The 26,922-nt window shown below is 46.4% G+C and overlaps 1 protein-coding gene across 4 annotated transcripts in view; it reads right to left on the bottom strand.

The window, feature by feature from the left end:
• LOC144694039 (phospholipase D1-like) overlaps positions 1-26,922 on the bottom strand; it is a 124,982-nt gene that overhangs the window by 88,106 nt on the left and 9,954 nt on the right. For all 4 annotated transcript variants that reach the window (XM_078564389.1, XM_078564391.1, XM_078564390.1 and 1 more), the window contains exon 2: positions 83-274. In XM_078564389.1, coding sequence (XP_078420515.1) covers positions 83-239 — 157 coding nt within the window. In that variant the 5' untranslated portion in view covers positions 240-274. The remainder of the gene's footprint in view (positions 1-82; positions 275-26,922) is intronic.

The following is a 26,922-nucleotide window of genomic DNA, read 5'->3' as shown; positions in this document are numbered from 1 at the left end:
TTGTAATTGGGTACATAGTGAGGGAGGACAGTGCTTTCAGGTGTTGGGTGCTCCCTGTACTTTCAATGAAAACCATGCTCACTGGGCTCTTTCGCATCATTGCTCGTATCATAGTCCACCTCCTCTTCTTCCAGACGGAGCTCATTAGTGTCAAGCTTATCCATCAATTGGCTGATGTCTGTGGCCACACCTTTAAGTGCGGATGTTCGCTGAAAGGAGCTTTGGAATTGGTCTGCCATTGTGCGCACTACCACTCAGACACAAGGCGGCTGTCCTGGAAACAAAGGGAAAGCAAAATCAACAACTTGCACTCATACAGAACCCTTAACTTGGTAAAACATTTCAAGGTGCTCCACAGGAATGTTACAAAGGAAAATTTGGCACCGAGCCACAAAGGGGTGGATTTTACACAGTGTCGTAAAGGTGCAGAGAGTGGTGGAGAGGCAGATAGGTTTAAGGAGGGAACTCCAGAGCTTAGGGTCCAGGCAGCCAAAGGCACAGCCGCCAATGGTGGAGCGATTAAAATTGGGAATTCACAAGAGGCCTGGTTTAGAGGAGCGCAGAGATCTCGGAAGGTCGGGGGGTTGGAGCAGATTACGGAGCTGGGGGGGGCGTGAGGTCATGGAGGGATTTGAAAACAAGGATGAGAACTTTAAAATTGAGGTGTTGTTCAACAAGGAGCCAATGTGGGTCAGCGAGCACAGGGGTGATAGTGGGATGTGCGAGTTAGAACATGGGCAACAGGGTTTTGAATAACTTGAAGTTTTCAGAGGGAAGAGTGTGGGAGGCTGGCCAGGACCCTGTTAGAATAGTCAAGTCTGGAGGTAACAAAGGCATCGATGTGAGCTTCAGCAGCAGATGGGGTGGGGCAGGGGTGGAGTTGGATGATTTTATGAAGGTGGCAATGGGTGGTCTTAGTGATGGAGCAAATAGATGGCGTGAAGCTCATATCAGGGCCAAATATGTCACCAAGGAGAAAACATCATTGAAGCATGAAAAAAATCTGTGTGTTTTCACTTTCTTTGAATACTTCTGTTCATTGCTAATAAAAATATGGAAGATGGAAGTAGAGGCTGCTTTGACTGACAATCAAGAATCATCCAACCATTTGCTTCCTGATTGGCTGTGGGACACTTCCAGGATTATTGTGTCAAGTGACCAAATTTGGCAGTGTGGGGGGTGGGGCACCAGGAAGCAGGAGGTCATGTGGTAGTACCTCTTGAAACATGGCCAACGAGAACTGGCAATGCTGAGCACAGAGCAGGCAGCAACAGGGAGGATTTGAAAACCAGCTGTTGAACAATTATCTCATCCAATCTGTTGTTTCCCCTTCTTGCTCTAACTAAGCTTCCAAATTGACTGCATGCAAATGAGTCAATGTCTAGACTTCCGTGAGAGTCTATTAAAAGGCTAACAAGCTTTGGAACGACTCTGAGGAAGTTCTCCTGAGGCAGTGCAATGTACTGGTCAAGCTCACTTGACTATACAGCGGCCAATCCTTGTCTACACACCTCAGGAAACAAATGTAAACACTGGGGAGAAACAGAAAAGGAGGACCTTCATTTCTTTATTCTTTCATGGGTGTGGGTGTGGCCGGCAAGGTCAGGAATTGTTGCAACACCTGCCCCTTCACTTCCTCTCTCCTCACCGTCCAAGGGCCCAAACACTCTTTTCAAGTGAAGCAGCATTTCACTTGCATTTCCCCTAACTTAGTCTACTGCATTCGCTGCTCCCAATGCGGTCTCCTCTACATTGGAGAGACCAAACGCAAACTGGGCGACCGCTTTGCAGAACACCTGCGGTCTGTCCGCAAGAAAGACCCAAACCTCCCTGTCGCTTGCCATTTTAACACTCCACCCTGTTCTCTTGCCCACATGTCTGTCCTTGGCTTGCTGCATTGTTCCAGTGAAGCCCAACGCAAACTGGAGGAACAGCACCTCACCTTCCGACTAGGCACTTTACAGCCTTCCGGGCTGAATATTGAATTCAACAACTTTAGATCTTAAACTCCCCCTCCCCCCATCCCCACCCCGTTTCTTCCCCCTCCCCCTTTTTTTTTCAATAATTTATATAGATTCTTCTTTTCCCACCTTTTTCCATTATTTTTAAATCTACAACTAATACTTTGTTAGTCTGTCCACCCCACCCCCACTAGAGCTGTACCTTGAGTGTCCTGCCATCCATTCTTAATTAGCACTTTTCTTAGATAATATCAGCACCTTCAACACCTCTTTGATCCTTTTGTCTGTGACATCTTTTGATTATCTGCTCCTATCACTGCTTGCTTGTCCCTACAACCACCCCACCCTCAACTTCTCTCTCCCCCCGCCCTCCACCTTAGACCAGCTTATATTTCACCCCTCTCCTAACTATACTTCAGTTCTGCCGAAGGGTCGTGAGGACTCGAAACGTCAACTGTTTTCTTCTCCACCGATGCTGCCAGACCTGCTGAGTTTTTCCAGGTAATTCTGTTTTTGTTCAGGAATTGTTACCCATCCCAAATTGTCCTTGAGCTGAGTGGCTTGTTTGGCCATTTCAGAGGACAGTTTAAGGGTCAGCCAAGTTGCTGTGGATGGGGAGATGGTGCTGTCGTGGTAATTTTATTGGCCTAGTCTTTGGAAATCTTAGGTCAATGAACTGGGGACATGGGTTCAAACCCCACCCTGACAGCTGGTGGAATTTAAATTCGATCCAGTGAAAGCTAGTCTCAGTAATGGTGACCATGATTGTTGTAAAAATCTGTCTGCTTCACTAATGCCTTGATCACAGGGAAAGATTCCACCCCCCCCACCGTTGTGGGGGGGGGAATGTAGGAGCGGGTACGGGCGGGCATACCTCCAATCGGTGCCCCCAATCGGGGGCACGCCACCATTTTACGTGGGCGGGCCAATTAAGGCCCACCCAGCATGACGTCTATCAGGAAGTGCTGTGCACTCCCTGTGCGGGCGGGGGGGGTGACTCCCTCTGACAGGAGTGCGCTCTTTCACACGTACGCACAGATCTCCCTGAGGCTAAGTGTTGCCTCAGGGAGATCAACTCCAATTTAAAACTTTTATTAAACATGTTTAAAAATTTTCCCTGCCCTGTCCCCTCGTGTGACACTGTCACATGAGTTGGGACATGTCCATAAGTTTTATTGAAACCTTTCTTAAAGATTTAAATACCCTTCATGAAACCTCATCCCGCCCGTGGATGAGGTTTGATGCTTTTTCCAAAGCCCGCCAGGGCTCCCGGTCTGTCCGCCGACCTTAAGGCTGGATGGGCAGGTCCATAAACGACCTTTAATTATTTTTTCAATGGCCCCAATAGGCCGTTGACAGGTCGGCGGGCGCGTAGCTGACTTGGCTGTGCCCCTGCGGACCTGAAAATGGAAATGATGCGGGGTGACATCGGGAGCTCAACACGACTTCATCCCACGTCATTTTACTCATCGGACAGTGGGCCCTGCCCCCGCTCGCTGACTGGAAGATCCTGCCCATAAGGATTAGGAGCAGGAGTAGGCCACTCGGCCCCTCGAGCCTGCTCTAGCATTCAATAAGATCATGGCTGATCTGAATGTAACCTCAACCACACATTCCTGCCTACCCCCGATGACCTTTCACCCCCTTGTTAATCAAGAATCTATCTAGCTCCGCCTTAAAAATATTCAAAGACTCTTCTTCCACCACCTTTTGAGGCAGAGAGTTCCAAAGGATCACAACCCTCTGAGAGAAAAACATTCTCCACATCTCTGTTTGAAATGAGTGACCCCTTATTTTTAAACAGTGATCCCTGGTTCTAGATTCTCCCACAAGAGGAAACATCCTCTCCACATCCTCTCTGTCAAGACCCCCAGGATCTTAAAGGTTTCAGTTAAGTCACCCCTAAATTCCAGTGGATACAAGCCTAACCAGTCCAGCCTTTCCTCATAAGACAATCCACCATTCCAGATTTTACTCTAGTAAACCTTCTCTGAACTACTTCCAATGCATTTACATCCTTCCTTAGTTAAGGAGACCAATGTTATGCACAGTACTCCAGATGCAGTCTCACCAGTGCCCTGTACAACTGAAGCACGACCTCCCTACTCTTGTATTCAATTCCCCCCGCAATAAATGATAACATTCCATTAGCTTTCCTAACTATCTTCTGTACCTGCATACTAACCTTTTGCAATTCATGCACTAGGACACCCAGGTCCCTCTGAATCTCAGAGCTCTGCAATCTTTCACCGTTTAGATAATAAGCTTCTTTTTTATTCTTCCTGACAAAATGGACAATTTCACATTTACCCACATTATACTCCATTTGGCAGATCTTTGCCCACTCACCTAACCTATCTACATTGCTTTTAGCCTCCTTATGTTCGGTTCACAATTACTTTTCCTATCTGTCTGTGTGTTATAAGACTATAAGACGTAGGAGCAGGAGTGGGCCATTTGACCCATCGAGTCTGTTCCACCATTCAGTGAGATCATGGCTGATCTGATGATCTTCAAGTCCACTTTCCTGCCTTTTCCCCATAACCCTTGATTCCCTTACTGATTAAAAATCTGTCTATCTCAGCCTTAAATATACTTAACGACCCAGCCTCTACAGCCCTCTGCGGGTAAAGAATTCCACAGGTTCACTACTGTCTGAGAAAAGAAATTCCTCCTCATCTCTGTTTTAAATGAGTGACCCCTTACACTGAGATTATGCCCTCTGGTCCTAGACTCTCCCAAAAGGGAAAACAAACTCTCAGCATCTACCCTGTCAAGCTCCCTAAGATTCTTATACGTTTCAATAAGGTCGCCTCTCATTCTTCTAAACTCCAATGAGTACAGGCCCAACCTACTCAACCTCTCCTCATAAGAAAATCCCTCCATACCCGGGATCAACCTAGTGAATCTTCCCTGGACTGCCTCCAATGCCAGTATATCTTTCCTTAGATAAGGGGACCAAAACTGTTCACAGTATTCTAGGTGTGGTCTAACTTGTATAGTTTTAGCAAGACTTCCCTATTTTTATACTCCACTCCCTTTGTAATAAAGGCCAACATTCCATTTGCCTTACCTATTATCTGCTGAACTTGTATGCTAGCTTTTTGTGATTCATGCACAAAGACCCCCAAATCCCTCTGTGCTGCAGCTTTCTTCAGTCTTTCTCCATTTAAATAATATTCAGCTCCCCTATTCTTGCTGCCAAAGTGCATAACCTCATATTTTCCCACATTATATTCCATCTGCCACGTTTTAGCCCACTCACTTAACCTGTCCATATCCCTCTGTAGATTGTGTCATCCTCACCACTTGCCTTCCCACCTATTTTTTTGTCATCCGCAAACTTGCCAATGGTACATTCACTTCCCTCATCCAAGTCATTAATACATATTGTAAATAATTGTGGCCCCAGCACTGATCCCTGTGGCACTCCACTAGTTACAGGCAGGCTGCCATCCTGAAAAGATCCCCCCTTATCCCAACTCTCTGGCCAGAATTTCCCGGTCGGTGAGCGGGGGAGGGGCCTGCTCACCGATGCGTAAAATGACACGCGGTGATGTCGGGTGAGTGTCCTCACCTCACCGCGCGTCATTCAGATCTTCAATTCTACGGATGTGCACCACAGAGTCAGCTGCACGCCCGCCGAACTGTCAAAGGCCTATTAAGGCCATTTAAATATCAATTAAAATAATTATCAAAGCTGCCCGTCCAACCTTAAGGTCGGTGGGAGGGCAGGCGAAGAGCCCAGGCGGCCTTCGCATTTATCATGAAACCTCAACCACGGGCGGGATGAGGTTTCATGAAGTGTTTATAAATTGAATGAAAGTTTTTATTACAGTCCATTGACATGTCCCAGCTCATGTGGCACTGTCACATGAGGGGACATGTCTTAAAAAAAATTATTTTCTTTATTAAAATTATAAAAATCAAACTAACCTCCCTGAGGCAGCTCCGTGCCTCAGGGAAATTTCTGGGCTATTTCGCACACATGCGCACTTGCGCCAAAGAGTGCAGGCCCCAACTCAGCCTCCTCCCCTCACCCGCACAGGGGGCACTCAGTGCTTCCAGGTGCGTGTCACGCTGGGCGGGCCTTCATTGGCCCGCCCGTGTAAAGTGGCAGCGCCCAGCCAATCGCGGGCAGCAATCAGCTGCATGCCCACCTGCGCCCGCTCCCGTCCAAAACCACCCCCCCCCAACCCCCACAACGGGGAGAACATTCTCCCCTCTGTCTTCTATTAGTTAGCCAGTCCTCCATCCATGCTAATATACTACCCCCAACACCATGGGCTACCCCACCACCCTTTCCTTCCTGCCTGTTCTTGAAAAAAGTCATATACCCCTGAATATTTAGTTCCCAGATTTGCTCTCTTTGCAACCATGTCTCTGTAATGGCTTTAAGATCATACTCATTAACCGCTACTTATGCCGTTAATTCATTTATTTTGTTCCAAATACTATGTGCATTTAAATAAAGAGCCATTAATTTTGCCTTTAACAATTTTTTTCCCCCTTTGACCCTATTTTCTGCTGTTTTTTTATGTTCCTACACTCTGTCCCTTCCTGTCACACTCTGGGTATTATTACCTAAATAGCTGCCCTGCAATGCTACCATATCCTTTTGCTTTGTTAGCCTACGTATCCCCTCTCCAGAGCCCTTCCCCGCTCTATTTAGTTTAAAGCCCTCTCTACATCCCTAGTTATTCAATTCGCCAGGACACTGGTCCCAGCACGGTTCAGGTGAAGCCCATCCCACTGGAGCAGCTCCCTTCTGCCCCAGTACTGGTGCCAGTGCCCCATGAACTGAAACCCATTCTCAGCTTTGACTTTTACCTAAAGAGGTGGAGAAATATTAGCTGTAATTAGGCTGTAATTCTCAAATTTAGTGAACTGTATGTCCAGAACTTGTTTTTTTTTATGTGGTGCTCTGTTTTGCAACCAAGTCAAAGAATAAAGGTGACTAATGTTAATTCTAGATCCATTACTAAAACAGGGAGATCAAATAATTAAATGGCAAAACACAGTTTAGAATTTTTTTAAAAGCTGAAACCCATTCCTCCCACACCAATCTTTGAGCGACGCATTTAACCCCTTGACTTTATTTACCCTAAACCAGTTTGTCCATGCCTCAGGTAATAATCCCGAGATTATTACTTTGGAGGTTCTGCTTATAAATTTAGCTCCTAACTGTTCAAATTCTTTCAGCAGAACCTCCTTTCTAGTCCTATCAATGTCGTTGGTAACAACGTGGACGACAACAACTGGATCCCTCCCCTCCCTCTCCAGGTTCCTCTCCAGCCCTGAGGAGATGTCCTTAACCCTGGCACCAGGCAGGCAACACAGCCTTCGGGACTCACGCTCATGGCTGCAGAGAACAGTATCCATCCCCCTAATTATACTGTCCCCTACCACTACTACATTCCCATTTCCTCCCCCCACTTGAATGGCTCCCTATACCATGGTGCTGTGGTCAGTTCACTCATCCTCCCTCCAGTCCCCGCTCTCATCCACACAGCTTGCAAGAGCCTTGTAACTGTTGTCATCAGCAAATTTAGCAACCATTCCTTTGGTCCCCTCATCCAAGTCATTTATATAAATTGCAAAAAGTTGAGGCCCCAGCACTGATCCCTGTGGCACACCACTCGTTACATCTTGCCAACCAGAAAATGTCCCATTTATGCCTACTCTCTGTTTCCTGTTAGCTAGCCAATCTTCTATCCATGCCAATACACTACTCCCTACACCATTGAGCTTTTATTTTTCACAATAACCTTTGATGTGGCACCTTATCAAATGCCTTCTGGAATCTAAGTACAGTACATCCACCGGTTTCCCTTTATCCACAGCACATTTTACTTCTTCAAAGCACTCCAATAAATTGATTAAACATGATTTCCCTCCACAACACCATGTTTATTCTGGCTGATTGCCTTGAATTTATCTTAGTGCCCTTCCACAATGTCTTTAATAATACCTTCTAATATTTTCTCTATGACAGATGTTAAGCTAACTGGCCTGTAGTTTCCTGCTTTCTGTCTCCCTCCCTTTTTGAATAAAGGATTTACATTCACTATTTTCCAATCTAATGGAACCTTCCCTGAATCCAGGAAATATTGGAAAATTAAAACCAGCACATCAACCATCTCGCACACCAATCTTTGAGCCACACATTTAACCACTTGACCTTACTTACCCTATGCCAGTTTGCCCTTGCCTCAGGTAATAACGACTCAAAACATTAACTCTGTCTTCCTCTCCACAGATGCTGTCAGACCTGCTGAGTTTTTCCAGCTATTTTTGTTTCCGTTTCAGATTTTCAGCATCTGCATTATTTTGCTTTTATGCTTTTATGCTTTCATCAACTATCTCACTAGCCACTTCATTCAAGATCTTAGGATAAAGTCCAACAGGACCCAAGGACTTTCAGCCCGCAGCTCCAACAATTTGCTCAGTACCACTTCCCCGGTGATCGCAGTTTTTTTGAGTTCCTCCCTTCCTTCCAAATCCAGATTTATAGGTGTTTCTGGGATGTTACTCGTATCCTCTATGGTGAAGAGTGATGCAAAATACCTGTTCAATTCATCTGTCTTCTACTTATTTTCCATGATTAATTCCCCAGACACACTTCCTATAGGACCAATACTCACTTGGTTAACTCTTCCTTTTTAAATATCTAAAGAAACTTTTACCAGTTGTTTTTATATTTCTAGCTAGCTTTCTCTCATACTTTAATTTTTCCCTCATTATTAACCTATTAGTGTTTGTCATGAAGAGATTAATGTCGATAATGTTATTGGGACTTATTTTTTAAAAACAGAGCTTAGTGGTGCCGAAATATGTGTCTGTGTATGTCTTAATTGGATTAAAGCCAGCTGGTCTCAAGGCTTTGATGTATAGTAAGAAGTAGGTTTGAAATGGTTAATTAGATAAACATGGGGAAGTTTAGAAACATAGGGAAGAACTTTCCGGTTGGCGAGTGGGGTGGGGCCCACTCACCGACATGTAAAATGACACACGGTGATGTCGGGCTGGTGTCCTAATGTCACCGCGCATCATTTAGATTTTCAGCTCAGCCGGCTGCACGCCTATTAAACCAATTAAAACAGTCAAATGAGGTGCCCGTCCAACCTTAAGGTTGGCAGGTCGGGGAATAGCCCAGGCGGCCTTCGCATTTATCATGAAACCTCACCCACGGGCGGGTCGAGGTTTCATGACGTGTTTTAAAATTCAATAAAAATTATTTTAAAAGTATTTGTTGACATGCCCCAGCTCATGTGACATGAGGGGACATGTTTTGAAAGGTTTTTTTTCCCCCTTTATTTAAATTTTAAAATCTTACACTGATCTCCCTGAGGCACAGAGGCACATGCGTGAAAGAGCGCAGGCCGAGGCTCAGGGAATCCTCCCCCCTCCCCGCCCGCACAGGGAACGCTCGGTGCTTCCGGGCGAGTGTCACGCTGGGCTGGCCAATTCAGCGCGGACCTGATCGGGTTCACGCTAGCCTGACGAGGGGTGGTGGGGGGGGGGGGGGGTGTGGGGGTGGGGGGTGGGGTGGAAATTCAGCCCATAGGTGTCAAGAGGGCAATTTGCATTTTTAAATAAAGCATTCAAAAGAATGGATGAAACCTTGCCGCTTACTAATAAAATTGTTGGAATCAAAGGACGTTAATTTTAGACGAGGTAAAATTGAAAGCGAGTGATACAATGAAAAATTTACATTCAAAGAGAAAGCTATGCATCAAGGAGAAAGGAGATTGTGGGTAAGGCAGAGGCATTTTCAGATCCATCAAGTGTGAGAAGCCTCCAGCCTGTAAACCTCAAATCCACCTGCAAGGGCCCAGGGCTGAAAGAAACTCATTTTGAATGTGACAGTCCAGGGTGTGCTCAACCAGGTGTCTCTTTAAATCTATGGGGAGAATGAGCGGGAGTGGGTGTGGGCGGGTGCATAGCCGGTCGCTGCCCGCGATTGGTTGCGCGCCGCCGTCTTACATGGGTGGGCCAATTGAGGCCCACCCAGCATGACGCGCACACCCGGAAGCGTTGAGCGCTCCCTGTGCGGGCGGGGGGGTCTGCGCACGCATGTGAAAGAGCGCAGGAATCTCCCTGAGGCACCGAGCTGCCACAGGGAGTTTAATTTCGTTATCAAAAAGCGAATAAAAGATTTCAAAAATTTATTCAGACACATGCCCTCATGCGACAGTGTCACATGAGCGGGGACATGCCTATGAATTGTACTTTTAAAATTTATTAAAGTTTAAAAACCTTCATGAAATCTCATCCCGCCCGTGGATGAGGTTCCGTGAAAAATGCGAAGGCCGCCTGGGCTCTTCGCCTGCCCCCCCGCCCGACCTTAAGGTTGGACGGGCAGCCCTGTTAATTGTTTCAATTAGATTTTAAATGGCTTTAATCGGCCTTTGACAATTCGGCGGGCGCACAGCTGACTCCGGTACGCACCTGCCAAACTGAAGATCTGACTGGCGCGCGGTGTCATCGGGACGCACGCCCGACGTCACCGCGCGTCATTTTATGCATTGGCGAGCAGGACCCACCCCAGCACGCCAACCAGAAGATTCAGGCCTATGAGATTTACTGTTGCCTTAATGGGGGTGTAACTGAGAGTTAGATTAATTGGGGGATTTTTGTAGTTATTCTAGCAGTAATTTTGTAGATATATGTATGTGTTTACAATCTTTCTTATATTAATAAATGTTTAAATTAGTTTTATAAAAACCTCTTAAGACTTGGTGGTCTTATTACTACTGAATTCAAAGCCTGCATCTCGAAACAAACAAATTGCAAAAATGGGTTATGACAGTTGTTTTAAGTTTCCCTCTGGAATTTGAGCAACTCAGCCTTTACTATCAGCTGTGACATAATAGTCTTTCTTTGCTGTTTTTTATATTCTGTCCAATCTTCTGACATGGCACTCATCCTTGTGCAATTATATGTTTTTATCCTTCATTTTCAAGTCATTTTCATGACTGTACGCTGGTTGGGTATAGTAACAGCATTATTCGCGGCCAGAATGGAGGTGATTGGCACCACATCCACAAACATTCACTCCCTTCACCAGCGACGCACAGTAGCAGCAGTGTGTGTACCATCTAGAAGATGCACTGCAGGAACTCACCAAGGCTCCTTCAACAGCACCTTCCAAACCCACGGCCACGACCATCTAGGAGGACAAGGGCAGCAGATAGATGGGAACACCACCACCTGGAAGTTCCCCTCCAAGTCACTCACCATCCTGACTTGGAAATATATCCCCGTTCCTTCACTGTCACTGGGTCAAAATCCTGGAACTCCCTCCCTAACAGCACATTGGGTGTACCTACACCACATGGACTGCAGCGGTTCAAGAAGGCAGCTCACCATCACCTTCTCAAGGGCAACTAGGGATAGGCAATAAATGCTGGCCCAGCCAGCGAAGCCCACATCCCATGAATGAATTTTTTAAAAATTACCCTTATTATCAATTACCCCTGGAAACAGCACTGTTTACAGTTAGCATTTAACTATCCTCCACTTACTGCATTTTTCTGGAGAAATCACCCTGCTCTTATCGGGAGATGTTGCTGTAGTTTTGACTCTGATCAATGAGTAAATAGGCTTTGCCTCACTGTGACTACACCTCACTGGCTGACACAGTACTGCCAACAGACATTCACTGAGAAGGTGATCAACAAAATGATTCGCTTATCGTGGCAAAATGTTTTGGCTTCCCGGAATGAGTCCAAAACTTCCCTGATCTAAATATGCCCCTTCCTCTCCAGTTGACACGTCCTCTTATACGCCCGTTCAGATTGGTAAATTCACTGAGGCTGCAACTTGGCAAGGCCTGTAATAAAGACCCTGAGTTCATCCCAGCTGTTCCAGAGTGACCCAGCTCAGCCTGGGTGTTATTGAGGACATTGGAATTTGTTTCGTGAAGGAAGATGGGATATTTCAGGCAGAGTTCTTATACTTTGGTTGTTACCGGTGCAGCCCACCCCTCCCCCGACCACCCAACCCGAAAGCATGTGGTTGGGGGCGGGGGATTGGCTCCTGACTGTAAGGCCTCCCATACTGGACATACCAACGTACGAACAAGATGCAGGAATAGGCCATTCAGCCCCTCGAGCATGCTCTGCCAATTAGTAAGATCACGGCTGATCTGATGGTCATCTCAAATCTGCATCCCGCCTGCCGCCGATAACCTTTCACCCCCTTGCTGACCAAGGAATCTATCCACCACTGCCTTAAAAATATTCAAAGACTCTGCTTCCACCGCCTTTTCAGGAAGGGAGTTCCAAAGACTCACGACCCTCTCAGAGAAAAGATTTCGCCTCATCTCCATCTTAAATGGGTGACCCCTTATTTTTAAGCAGTGACCTCTAGTTCTAGATTCCCCCACAAGAGGAAACATCCTCTCCACATCCACCCTGTCAAGGCCCCTCAGGATCTGATATGTTTCAATCAAGTCACCTCTTACTCTTCTAAACTCCAGTGGATATAAGCCTAACCTGTCCGGCCTTTCCTCATAAGACAACCCACCCATTCCTGGTATTAGTCTGGTAAACCTTCTCTGAACTACTTCTAACACATTTCCATCCTTCCTTAAATAAGGTGACCGATACTGTACACAGTCCCTCACAACAATGATTGCCCAAGATGCTCACCTGAAGATTAGCCACTGTGGTTAAGCACTGGTGACATTATTGCTCTCTGTGGACCTGCGCCAAACAAGAGTCGGCAACTTCAGGTTAAAAGTGTTGTTCTCTTGTAACCATGAGCTCTTCCAAAACTCTGCTGCATGTATCCTTACTCACAACAAGTCCTGTTTCACTATTATTCCTTGTGCTGGCTGCCTTACATTGGCTCCAGGTGTTGCAATGCCTGGTCTTTGACATTCTCATCCTTGGTTTCAAATTCCTCCATGACCTCGCGCCACCCTGACTCTGCAATCTCCTCCGAGATCTCTGGACACCCATAATTCTGGCCTCTTACCATATTCCTGTTTTTCATCATTCCAATATTGGTGGCCATGGTCCTCGGTTGCCAAGACAAAAACACTGGAATTCCCTTCCTACACCTCTCCACTTCTCTACCCCTGTCTCCCTTTAAAGACCATCCTTAAAACCTACCTCTTGGTTCAAGCTTTTGCTCACCTGGCCTAATTCAAAAGAAAGACTTGCATTTCTATACCACTTTTCACAACCCGAGGACATCCCAAAGTGCTTTACAGCCAATGAAGTACTTTTTTTGCAGTCTGTTCACTGTTGTAAACTAGGAAAAGTAGTAACTAATTTGTGCACAGCAAGCTCCCACAAACAGCAATGTGATAGTGACCAGATAATCTACTTACTCATCATTATTGATATAGGGGACAAATATTGATCAGGACATTGAGGAGAATTTTCATCCTTTTCTCTGAAATAATGGCCTTGGAATCTTTTACATCCACCTGAGAGAGCAGGCGAAGCCTTTGTTTAATGTCTCATCTGAAAGACAGCACCTCTGGCAATGCAGCACTCCCTTGGTACTGCACATCTCCTTTTGTGGTTGGGTGCCAAATTCTGATAATGCTCTTTTGAGGTGCCCTGGGACATCTTAATGGTGATATATAAATGTTCAAAGAAGCATTCACTGTGGGACAAATTCATGGCTTTGGAAGTGCAAAGGTTCTTTTATTATTCAGTCATGGGATGTGGGCATCACTGGCTAGGCTGGCATTTATTACCCTTGTGCAGAGGGCATTTTTTAAGACTCAACCCCATTACTGTGGGTCTGGAGTCACATGTAGACCAGCAGATAAAGGACATTGGTGAACCAGATAGGTTTTTACCACAGGGATACGGTTGACATTTTGAGTCCGTATGACCTTTCATCAGAACTAAAAAATATAGAAATGAGATGAAATATATTTTATCTCATTTCTAGATTTTTTAGTTCCGATGAAAGGTCATACAGACTTAAAACGTCAACTGTATCCCTCTCCGCAGATGCTGTCAGACCTGCTGAGTTTTTCCAGGTATTTTTGTTTTGGTTCTAGATTTCCAGCATCTGCAGTATTTTGCTTTTATCTTAGGCTTTTACAACAGTTGGCAATGCTTTTCATGGTCATCGTTAGATTTTTAATTCCAAGTTGTTATTGAATTCAAATTTCACCATCTGCTGTGGTGGGGTTCAAACCCAGGTCCCCCCCAGAGGATTACCTTGAGCTACTGGTCTAGTGACAATACCACTATGCCACTGCGTTGGCAGTCTTACCATGTAATAAGAGAGGTGTTATCAAATTTAATGTTCCGTGTAATGAAGACTGTATCGGATGGCAGGATTATTGGCATGGCTTCAATCTCCCATCAACTGGTGATTTAGCAGGTAATGATTGGACAATAAGATTGATAAGTGCAGAGATTACACTGAAAATTCAACCAGGAAGTAGTGGCTGGGCTGATGTATCCTGTGTGTTTTGTACACTGCCATAACCACAGTGAATTTCAAAAACACACATTGCAAAACTAGAAGTAATCAATTTGGGTAAGTAATAAACTTTTCTGGAGTTTGTGGTGACATATAAGTTGGAAATGACCGTTTGTAAAGTGCGATTTTTTTTTGAATTAAAGCATCACGGTGGGGTATTCAATTCTGCAAACATACTCAGCAGGGCAGGCTGTGGAGAGGTGAACAGAGTTAACGTTTCAGGTTGATGGCCTTTCTTAGGCACTGGGGAAAAGTTAGAGATGTGACAGGTTTCAAGCAATCCCAGAAGGAGGGAAAAGGGGAGGGAGGGTGGAAGGAACAAGAGGGAAAGTCTGTGATAGGGTCGAAAGTGCGAGAGATGAAATGACAAAAGGGATTTTTTTTAATTTGTTCGTGGGAGGTGGCATCATGGGGTAGCGCCAGCATTTATTGCCCGTGTTCAGGGGGTATTAAAGAGTCAAGCACATTGCTGTGGGTCTGGAGACACATGCAGGCCAGACCAGGTAAGGACAGCAGATTTCCTTCCCTAAAGGACATTAGTGAACCATTTAGGACAATCGACAATCCTCTCATGGTGATTATCAGACCATTAACTCCAGATTTTTATTAAATTCAAATTTCACCATCTGCTGTCCAAGTCAGGATTTTGTATCGTCATTCGACCATCTCCTGCCCTCCCATCTATAACTTCCGTAAATCTGAGCTCATTCAAAGCTCTGCTGCCCATATCCTAACTCACACCGATTCCCATTCACCCATCCCCACTGTGCTCACTGCTCCCGACCTGACATCTCAAATTTAACATTCTCATCCTTGTGTTCCAATCCCCCCCGGCCCATGGTTTCACCCTCCCAATCCCTGTAACCTCCGCCAGCCCCATAACCCTTCAAGACTTCTGCTCCTCTAATTGTGGCCTCTTACTCATTTCTCACTCTGTGCAGACGTGGGAACCCTCTGAAAGACAGTGATGCTCTGTCTCTGATACGAAATCCACAAAGGTTTATTTTCTAGCCACTCCAATTTTGTTTTTAGGAACATACTCAAATTATCTAATGTTACTTCTCATATTCTGTAATTTGCAGAGCTTCCCCATTCTAGGAATCCCTGTTGCTGCAGTGATATTGGTCAAAAATATTATTTTTCCTCAAGGTCTTACTACATCTCCATAAGGGAAGCCATTTATCTTATCCTGGCCTTTCTACAGGGTGTCAAACGGGCCCTAGAGTGAATCATTTTAAACTGGGCACAAATCATTTCTATTGAAGTCAATCGCTGCTGATTCACTATAGTCCTTTTCACCCAACTGGCATAAGGCCAATTTCATCCCGTATGTACATGGTATCTGCCTTTCAGTTGAGACGTTAATCCGAGGCCCCCATTACCCTCTTAAGGGAATGTTAAAAATGCCAGACACTATTTTGAAGAAGAACAGAGGAGTCCTCCCGAGTGTCCTGATCAATACCAACGTCCAAACCCACAGCCTCAACCACCTAGAAGGACAAGGGGAGCAGGCACATGGGAACACCACCACCTGGAAGTTCCCCTCCAAGCCACTCACCATCCTGACTTGGAAATATATCGCCGCTGTTAACACTGTCGCTGGTTCAAAATCCTGGAACTCCCTCCCTAACAGCACTGTGGGTGTACCTACACCACATGGACTGCAGCGGTTCAAGAAGGCAGCTCACCACCACCTTCTCAAGGGCAACTAGGGATCAGCCAGCGTTGGCCACATCAAATTAACAAATACATTTTTAAAATAAATCCCTCAAACAACATCACCGAAAATACATGACCTGGTCATTATCGCGTTAATGTTTGTGGGATCTTGCTGTGCGCAAACTGGCTGTCACATTCCCTACACTACAACAGTGACTACACTTGAAAAAAGGTAACCTCATTGGTTGTGAAACACTCTGGGATGCTTGAAGGTCGTTACAGTTGCTGTACAAATGCAGATCCTTTCCATGGTGTGCATCAGATTTCCCACATGGAGCACATTATTTCGACCGGGTCCAACACCCCCTTCTGCTCACACTATAGGCTGTACCTTACTGCCAGCTAAATGCTGAGACGTGTACCATATAAACAGGTGGGCCATATATGTACATGTGTTTACACCATGCACATACAACTGTGTACTATATACACACACACATACAACAGACTCTCCTACCTCATGTGTCCTCCAGCACCTTCTCAGCCACCCCCTCGGAGCTGTTTACTGAGCACAGAGCGGGGAGGAAATCAATCCTGTGCTGTGCGTTTTGGGTTAAGGTTCGTTATTCTCCCCACAAACTCACTGAACCATGATGACCCCCAAAGTAAGTATAGATCACCAGTGAGTTAGTCACAAGATGGCAATCCAACCTCCAAATTAATAAATTGTTCACCTCAGCTCTGGAAGATCAGCTATTTGGATGAGATGATGGATTTGGAAAGGTGCTATCTAAGGAGGCTTGGTGAATTCTATGAAGCTATATTTAATGTGAGTTCTAATCATGAGTCAATGCATTTGTAAAGGATATCAGCTGCGGCTCAGCAGATGGCATTCTTACCTCATAGGTCTGAAGGTTGTGGGTTCAGGTCCTACTCCAGACACTTGAGCCTATCATCCAGGCTGACACTCTCTGTGCAAGTGCTGAGAGAGTGCTGTACTGCCGGAGGTGCAGACTCTCTGATGAAATGTTAAACCAAATGTCCTACCTGCCCTCTCATTTGGGATGAAGGATTTTATGGCCACTATTGGTAGAACAGGGGACTTATCCTGGGGCCAATATTTATCCCTCAATCAACATCATTAAAGCAGATGATCTGGTCATTGTCCCATTGCTGTTGTGGGAGCTTGCTGTGTGCAAATTGGCTGCCCCATTCCCTACATTACAACAGTGACTACATAGTAAATAGAGGTTGTGAAAAGTGCTATATGAACACAAGTCTCTTTTTTTCGCGATCTGCACTCAGTGGGAGCATCACAGAAACCCCAGAGTCAGCACCTTCATCTCTTTGAGGCTTTTAATGCTTCGCATCATGAAGCAATAATCTGCTGGTGAGGTAAGCAGCAATCTGATATAAAAAAAAGCTCTGTGTGACAGTGGGAAACGTGTAGCAACTTGGTGCCTAACAGTTATGACAGTGTGCTATTGGAAAACAAAGTCAGCTTACAATCTTTTCAGTGTGTGTAGCCACCCAGCACATTGTATGTTCATCACTGTCTGGTTCATTGGAATAAGCACCTCCAAAATGGAAAGGTTGCTGTCATGTTTGATCATGTCCTGTCCGAAGTGCTTTCCACAATGTTTTTTCATTGAGAGTCAGTGACTGTCACGTGGGTGGCCAACTTCAGCAGTGAGAGGAATGATTATTTGCTTGGTTTTTTTTTTTGAGTTCTTTTTCTTAGCTACTTTTTTTTTTAACTTTTTTTTGGAAGTGGCGTTGGTCAAAATACTGGGTGAACACTCCTGCTTTTATGTGGAATCTAGAGGCCATTTGGCCCATCTGATGAATGCTGGTGTTCATACTGCACATGAGCCTCCTCCCACTCTGATTCTCACCCTGCCCCTCCATATTCCTTCTCTATTGGCGTATGCCCATCGCTGCATCAATCTGTCTTTCAGTCCCGCCCCTGCGACGGAAGGTTGTGGAAGCCGGATTGAGCACAAAAATCTGGGCCGACACTCCAACGCAGCCCTGAGGGGGAAGTACTGCCTTTTTATTGGATGTTAAACCATAGCCCCCTCTGTCCCCTGAGGGGTGCGATAAAGATACCATGGCACTATTTTGAAGAAGAGCAGAAGGGTTTTCTCTGGTACACTGGCCGATATTTACCCCCCAATCAACAGCACAGAAGCAGATCATTGGGTCATTACCACATTGCTGTTTGTGGGATCTTACTGTGCTTCATTTCCTACATTACAACATTGACTACATTTTTGCTTCATTGGCTGTAGTGCTTCACTTCAGGACATGCTCTGGTTGTGAAAAGCCTAACAGAAATCCAAGTCTAGCTATTTTTTTAATGCCTGAACCGCTTCATGTGGCAGTGAGTTCTGCATCCTCATTATTGGCTGTGCGAAGGAATTCCCCCTTATTTGATCACTTCGCGCCTGCCTTGTGTTTTGATCACCTTGTCCTGGGCTCAACCACAAGTGGGAACCAACTATCTTCACCCGGAAGTGTTGTGGGATCAGTAAGAGCTAGTTGAACAGGAAGACAGCCGAGGGGAGGTTGTTAGCTTACACAGTGCAGTAACAACTTGCCTTTATATAGCACCTTTAATGCAGTTAAACATCCGAAGGTAATCAAGCAAAATTTAACACCGATGCCACAGAGGAAGATATTAGGGCAGGTAGTCCAATCTGAGATCCCAGAGATTTCACAGAAAACATGAAGTACATGAAGACATTAGATCTTCTCTGTTTTAGACGTGGAGAAGTTATTCCTTCAGTTGAGAAATAACTTGTTAATGTATTGAGCGGTAATGACCTGGAACTCTCTGCTTCGAGGACGGTGGAAGCAGGGACGATCAAGGAAATTGGATTGGCACTTGAGGGAATTAAACTTGCAGAGGCTACAGAGAAGGAACAGAGGAATGGCTCTGCAGGGAACCAGCACGGACTCGATGGGCCAAATTGCCTCCTTCTGTGCTGTGATGAATCTATGACAAGGAGCTTTTAAGAAATATCTAAATGGACCAGAGAGAGGGTAGCAGAGAGGTGGAAAGGTTTCGGGAGGGAATTCCTTGTCCAAGCAGCTGAAGGCACGGCCACCAATTGTGGAGTGAAAGTAACTGGGGCTAGGCAGGAGGACAGGGCTGGAGGAGCATCGAGATCTCATAGGCTTGGCAGGCTGGGTAAATTCTACGTACCTGAGGAGGTGGGCGGCTATTGGGGTTTGAAAGCTTCTACCCACCAGAAGGGCAAGGGTGGCAGACGCATGGGAACACCCCCACCTGCAAGATCCCCTCCAAGCCGCACACCATCCTGACTTGGAAATAGATCGGCCGTTCCTTCAATGTCGCTGGGTCAAAATCCTGGAACTCCCTCCCTAACAGCGCCGTGGGTGTACCTACACCGCATGGACTGCAGCGGTTCAAGAAGGCAGCTCACCTGCACCTTCTCAAGGGCAACTAGAGATAAGCACTAAACGCTGGCCCAGCCAGCGAAGCCCACATCTGATGAATGAATAGAGAAAGAATTTTAACATTGAAATGTTGCTCGACAGGAAACCAACATAGGCCTGTGAGAACAGACGTGGATGGGTGAACAGGGTTTGGTGCAGTTTAGCACACGGCAGTGGAATCTTGGATGAGCTGAAGTTTACAGACAGTGTGAGGCCAGCCAGGAGAGCGTTAGAATATCTTAGAAGTAATTGCGTTGCAGCATCAGGCTGAGCAGTTTGTTAATTAAGGCACTGTTGCCACTTTTGCTAATTACAATGCTTGGCTCTCAAGTCCAGGCACATGTTTTCTCAATGTGATACAGTTGTGGGTACACTCGATTACTCCTCTACTTTACCAGCACACAGCCTGGAGCAAAAGCAAAACTGCCACTTTCAAACTGTGATCATAACTTTCTGGTTTATCATGTGCTTTTTAATGTCTGAGGGAAAATTGTTTGCACTGTATAGAGCAGCGATGCAAACTTCTGAGGCATAGCTTACCCATGGCTACAATGAAATGCTGTTGCTCATAACAGAAAGAGAGACCATGACCCCTTGTAATCTTGGCTCAGTGGGTAGCACCATTCCCCCCTGGGTTGGAAGGTGGTCAGGTCAAGCTCCCCTCCACAGACTTAATCCAGGCTAACGCACCCAGTGCACGCTGAGGGTGTGCTGCATTGTCAGAGGTGCCATCTTTCAGATGGAACCTTAAACCGAGGACCCGTCTGCCCTCTCAGCTGAACTTAAAAGTTCCGTCGCCCACTATTTTGGAGAAGAGCAGGGGAGTTCTCCCCAGTGTCCTGGGAGAATCTTTACTCCTCAGACATGACTGAAAAAAGCAGATCATCTGATTCTAGTGATAGATCACTCGGCTGAAACATTGGGCTGAATTTCCCATGGGAATGGGTCCATAACATTGGGATCACATGGGAGTGCCAAACCCCCCCACAGCCTCAACGCGCTCGCTGGAGCAAGGATACATGAGGTGGGCCTCCGAATTGGAGGACCCCATTCGACAGCCAAGTAATGACAGAGGACGGACCAGGGAAGTGGGAGGCCCAGTAGGAGGGTCTGAAGTAATATACGGATGACGAGCCCATTGGGAGAGGTGAGCACTAAGAGAGAAGAGGGGGGCCAATGGAGGCACTCACGAAGATCTCCCTCGTCAATGGTGAAAGAAATTACAAAATACTGTGAGGGGCCTTAGGGTGAAGGGTTCTCGAGTGACTATGGCCACTCCTGCACCCCTGGGAGAATTGCGGCTGTCCATTAGTTCAGCCACCCAGGCTCGCCCATCTGTGGTTGAGAGGCTGCCCCCCGGCACCCTGCGAGATTGCAAAAGTTGCTGCACTGTGGGGAAATGGTCCTTGATAGGGGCTTCGATTGGCTTCATTGGCTGCCCGTACTCCATTGGAGCAGGCTCCCAATTCCCATGGCAACCTGTCCTTGGGAAACTTGCCCAGAGGTAGGACAAAACTAGGGAGCTCTCCGGACAGGGTTTCCTGATGCTTTCCCAGACCGCCCCCCACCCTCAGCCCCCAAACCCATCTCCACATGGCTGGGAAAGATCAGCTCATTAACTCTGTTTCTCATTCCGCAGATGTTGCCTGGCCTGCTGAGGATTTCCATCGCTTTTTGTTTGGTTTGAAATCTCCAGCGGCTGCAGTATTTTACACTTCTGAAGTACTTTGGCGGCTGAAACACTTTGCGACATTCTGAGCTTGTGAAAGGTGCTGTTTATCGTCAATTACACAATGATTTTTGGCTGTTCTCTGTCTAAAGCTGTACGTTGTTACAGTGAAGAGGACTGTCACACTATATTCCTGTTAAATTCGTGACTGATGTTTCAGCGTTGTTTATAAAATTAACAGGGACCTGTATTTCACTGCAGTCAATGGATCATGTGTCATTGAGTGAGGAAGATACAGTTTACTATTTAGGGAATTATTAAGAGTTGGGAGTTTATACTCGATCCATGAGGAAAATAGCAGCAATGGAGGGGGAGATGGTGACATAGCCGTAATGTCACTGGGCTAGTAATTCAGAAGCCCAGGCTAATGCTCATGGGGCATTAGTTCAAATCCCACCAGAATAGCTGGTGAGACACACCTGGAGTGCTGTGTACAGTTTTGGTCTCCTTATCTAAGGAAGGATGTACTTGCCATAGATGGAGTGCAACAGAGGTTCACCAGACTGATTCCTGGGATGGCGGGATTGTCTTATGAAGCAAGGTGAGGAGTCTGGGCCTGTATTCTCTAGAGTTTCAAAGAATGAGAGGTGATCTCATTGAAACTTACAAAATTCTTGCAGGATGTGACAGGTTAGATGTGGATAGGGTGGTGAACCTGGCTGGTGTGTTTCGAACCAGGAAACACAGTCTCTAAATAAGAGGCAGCCCACTTAAGACTGAGATGGGGAGGAATTTCTTCACTCAGGGGGTGGTGAACCTTTGGAATTCTCTACCCCAGAGGGGTGTGGAAGCTCAATCACTGAGCATGTTCAATACAGAAATCGATAGATTTCTGGAGACTAATGACATCAAGGAATATGGGGATTGGGGGAGAAAAATGGCGCAGATGTAGATGACTGGCCATGATCTATTCGAATGGAGGAGCAGGCATGATGGGCCAAATGGCCTCCTCCTACTCCTATATCCTATGTCCCTACCGGAACGGACCTACCCACCAAGATGTGCTAAAGGACCCCTCGGAAGTCCCAGAGCAAGGACTCGTGGGAATTGCCCAGAAACTTTGAACTTCCAATGGCAATTCCCCTGCTCCCCGGCACCGTCCGAGACAGTATCCAAATCGGAATTAGAGTCGGAGATTTCCGATTGGCCGGCCACTCCCCAGGGTAGGACCTCCTCCCCAGTGAGGGGCAGAAGTCCCACTCTCCACCAGCTTAGCCCGCCCGCAGTGTGTTATGGCTGCAGGGCGGATTGGAGGTTGGCATGGAGCGAGTCACCTTCCTGGCAACTTTCCTGCTGGTGGGGCCATTCCCTCCTGCCCCCTCCACCCCATAATACCTAGCCCCATGTCTAACTCCTGGGTAACTATACAACTGAGCTATATAACTGAACACTCCACTGCCAACTGACTCCCGACCCTCCAACCCCTCCCCTGACCCTCCAACCCCTCCCCTGACCCTCCAACCCCTCCCCTGACCCTCCAACTCCTCCCAACCCAACCTCACCATTCTGGCCGCCTACCACCCTACCCACCCTACCCATCTTACCCAGCTGGCACCTTATCCACCCTACTCACTCTGCCACCCTACCCAGCTGCCGCCATGCCCACTTACCTCATTCACACTCATTCACTCACACACGAAGAAGCCATTTAAATGTTGCAAAGCTAGTGAATGAAGGTCTATTGGAACACGGCAGCTCGTGCTGTTAAAAAGGGGACAGGGCTTGGCTTCCCCAGCCGACCCTGTGCTACGAGGAAGGACTCCGAGGACAGGCAGTTCTGAAGACGCGCTGTTCAGGAGTCCGACCAGGGATGTGGAGCTCCGGCGCTGGGTAAGAAAGCCGAAGAGGAGTGGCAATCTGACAGTGATTACCGCAATTACCTCGGAGGATTTGGTGCATTGCCTCCTTCTTTCAGTGAGTAGCACTCACCGCTGAGTCAGGATGCTGTGACTACTCCAGAGATTGGATTACATTATCTACACCAGCACCGTCTTCCACGTGAACTGATAAACCAAGGCCTCGCCTGCCCTCTCAGGTGGATATAACAACAACAAAAAATCCCATGGCCACTATTTTGAAGAGCAGGGGAGTTCTCCCCAGTGTCCTGGGGCCTTCTATTTATCCCCCAGCCAACATCAATAAAAAGAGATTATCTGGTTATTATTAATGCTTGTGGGAGCTTGCTGTGCACAAATTGATTGCTGCATTATTCTACATCACAACAGCGGCTACACCGGCAAAAAGTCTTTCATTGGCTCTGAAGAGATTTGGGATGTCCTGTGGTCATGAGAGGTGCTGTAAAAATGCAACTCTTTTCTTTCTAAACATTTATGGGTCGATGGGAAGATTGTAGGTTTCCTTGTCTGATATAAAGCAGTTAAAATTTGACCGTTTTGCCCGAGAGCTAATTTAGTTGCGGTTAACAGTAATCAGCCATACCTGGCTGCACCAGGCTAATCCCAGATGGTGTAGATAGTGTAGCCTTTAAACAAGTTTAGATCGGAATGAAAATATTCAATGTGCTATAATCAACTCTCCAGCTCGACAGCTACAAAAATTCACACTTCCCGGATTTTATTCTACTTCTCACTCATTGCGTCCTCCATTAGGAATCTCTCCAATCAGCTCCTTAATTCAATAAACCATGTAAACGCTCATTCGTTTCCTTCTTACCCTTGGGGATGAGAAGGCTGAGAGGAGATTTGATAGAGGAATTCAAGATCCCGAGGGGTATGGACAGGGTAAGCAGTGAGAAACTGTTCCCACTCAAGAGAGCATCAAGAGCCCCAGAGGGCACAGCTTCAAAACAATTGGCGAAAGGAGTAAATGGGATGTGAGGAATGTTTTTTTCCCACCCAGAGGGTGTTTGGAGTCCAGAATGAACTTCTTGAGAGGGTGGTGGAGGCAGGTTCGATCGAGGTGTTCAAAAGGGAATCGGGTTGCTACTGAAAAGCAAGAATGTGCAAGGTTACAGGGATAAGGCAGGGGATCGGGGCTAGGTGGAATGCTCTTTCAGAGAGCCAGTGCACACTTGATGGGCCGAATGGCCTCCTTCTGCACTGTAAAGATTCTGTGATTCCTTAATTCCCAAATACTTTCTAAGTTCTCCTCCTTCAGCAGAGCTCTGATGGGCTCTGATTGTTTAGACCCTGGACTGTGTCCAGGAGACGCCCTTGGGGCCATGTACCCCACCCAACCACATTAACTACAACTTGCGTTTCTATTGCACCTTTAATGTATTAAAATGCCCCAAGGTGCTTCACGAGAGCGTTATCAGACACAATTTGACACCGAGCCACATAACTTGATAAGATATAGGAACAGGAGAAGACCATGAGGCTGTTTCAAGCCTGAACCATCATTCAGCAAGGTCATTACTAAGCTTATACATGACTCCACTTTCCTCTCCTATTCCATATCCCTTTGACTCCCTTAGTGTCCAAAAAAACCTATTGGTCTCAGTTTGAATATACTAAGGAGACATCAGGACAGGTGATCAAAAGTTTTGGTCAAAGATGTAGGTTTGAAAGGGCATCTGGGAGAAGGAGAGAGAGGAATAGAGAGAGAGAGAGTTTTAAGTAAAGAGTTCCAGAGCCCAGCAGCTGAAACCCTGGCCACCAGCGCTGGAATGATTAAAATCATTGAGAGCTAAGAAGCCAGCGTTAGAAGAGTGCAGATATCTCACAGGGTTGTGGGGCTGGAGAACGTTACAGAGTTCAGGAGGGGCAACGCATGGATGGATTTGAAAACAAAAATATGAATTTTAAAATCAAAGCTCTACGGGCTCTGGAGCTAATGTAAGTCAGTGAGCACAGTGGGCAATGGGAGGGGGACTTGGTGCGAATTGGGATACAGGCAGCAAGCCAGAAAAGCTTTGGAGTAGTCGAATTTGTAATAGGGGCCGAAGACAATGACATCGATCTTATCAAAATTAAATGTGTTCCCTTAGTGAATTTCTGATTACACTTAATCCCATTTATTGACCAGAATCTGCCTGGTTCCTTCTTGAAACCCATTAACGATTCCCATTTCACTACCGAGTCTCTGACAACCTGTTCTCAAAACCCTTTCAGTGAAAGAAAGTTCCTCCTGTTTCCAAGTTTCCTTCATGTAGTCCTTCATTTATAAATATGACTCTTACTGCTTGATTCTGTTAGTGCCAGCTGGGTCTCTGTGGGCCACACTCTCACAACCCTGTCAGAAGGCTGCAGGTTCAATCCCCCTCCAGAGGCTTGAGCACTAAATCCAGGCTGACACCCCTCAGTGCAGTGCTGAGGGAGTGCTGCACTGTCGGAGGTGCTGACTTTTGGAGGAGACGTTAAGCTGAGGCCCCTTTTGCCCTCTCAGGTAGAGGTAAAAGATCTGACGAAACCATATGAAGAAGAGTGGGGAAGTTCTCCCACGGTGGCCTTCATCCCTCAATCAACATCACAAAAGCAGATAATTGGGTCATTATCAAATTGCTGCTTATGGAATCTTGCTGTGCGCAAACTGCCTGCTGTGTTCCTTGCATTACAACAGTGACTGCGTTTCAAAAAGTCCTTCCTTGGCTGTAAAGCACCTTGGGATGTCCTGAGGTGGGGAAAGGCGCTTAGAGATACAAGGTTTTCATCTCCTACATATCTGAAAAGCTTATAGGTCCAAACATTTCAGAACTATAAACACTGCTGGCGTATCCCCTCTCAGTCCACTGCTTCCAGAGAAAAAGAACCCAGGATCATCAACATTTCTCACACTCACATGCCATTCCCTGAGGTTCTGGGATCTATAATGACCACGTTCCACACAGAAGGTGACCAATCAGCATTAACCAGTTTTTTCCACCAGATCATGGATGATTTACACTTCAAACACATTTATTCGCCTTTGACCACTTATCCGCGTTCTCGGGTGTAACAGATCCCATGGTGGCACTGTGGAGAGCAGTGGGGGAAGTCTCCCGGGTGGTCCTTTGCCGATATTTATCCCCAACCAGCATCACTAAAACAAATTGACTGGCCCTTAATTACACTGTTGCGGGTGGGATCTTGCTCTGCACTGATAATCCACCGTGTTTCCTAGACGACAACAGTGACCACACCTCAAAAGCACTGCATTGGCAATAAGATGCTTTGGGACGTCGTGAGGACGTGAAAGGCGCTTTGGAAATGCAAGTTCTCTCTTTACTTCCCACTGTTCCCCAAAGGGGAATTGCGAAGTGAAGGAAGAACAACAAGCAACAATTAGGTCGAATTGATGGGCCCGGAGCAGTGACTCGGGTCAACTTGTGAACAACTTTAAATACCATCTGGCTCCGAGGCTGCATTTCATTAGCCTGTTATTGATAGCACAGGGGGCAATACGAACAGACCTCAGTTCAGATCACCTTTCGGGCTCAGTCACACAGTTAGTTCACTGGAAAGAGGGCTCAATGGGTCAAGTCACATTGTGATTTAGCGAATCAAACAAAGCAATTACCTCCAGCAACTCGCCACAGATCCTTCTTCATTAACCCGTTCATCTCTCCATCCTTACCAAAGATTAACCTTCATTTATAATGGAAACTTGCATTTTTAGAGTATCCGTACCTATCTCAGAATGTCCCAAAGCATTTTACAGCCCATGAACTACTATTGAAGTGCATTCGTTGATCCAATATAGAGAAGCACGGCA

Source organism: Cetorhinus maximus, chromosome 19, assembly GCF_964194155.1.
Source record: "Cetorhinus maximus chromosome 19, sCetMax3.hap1.1, whole genome shotgun sequence".
NCBI classification, from domain to species: Eukaryota; Metazoa; Chordata; class Chondrichthyes; order Lamniformes; family Cetorhinidae; genus Cetorhinus; species Cetorhinus maximus.
This window is presented reverse-complemented; position numbering and strand designations above follow the sequence as displayed.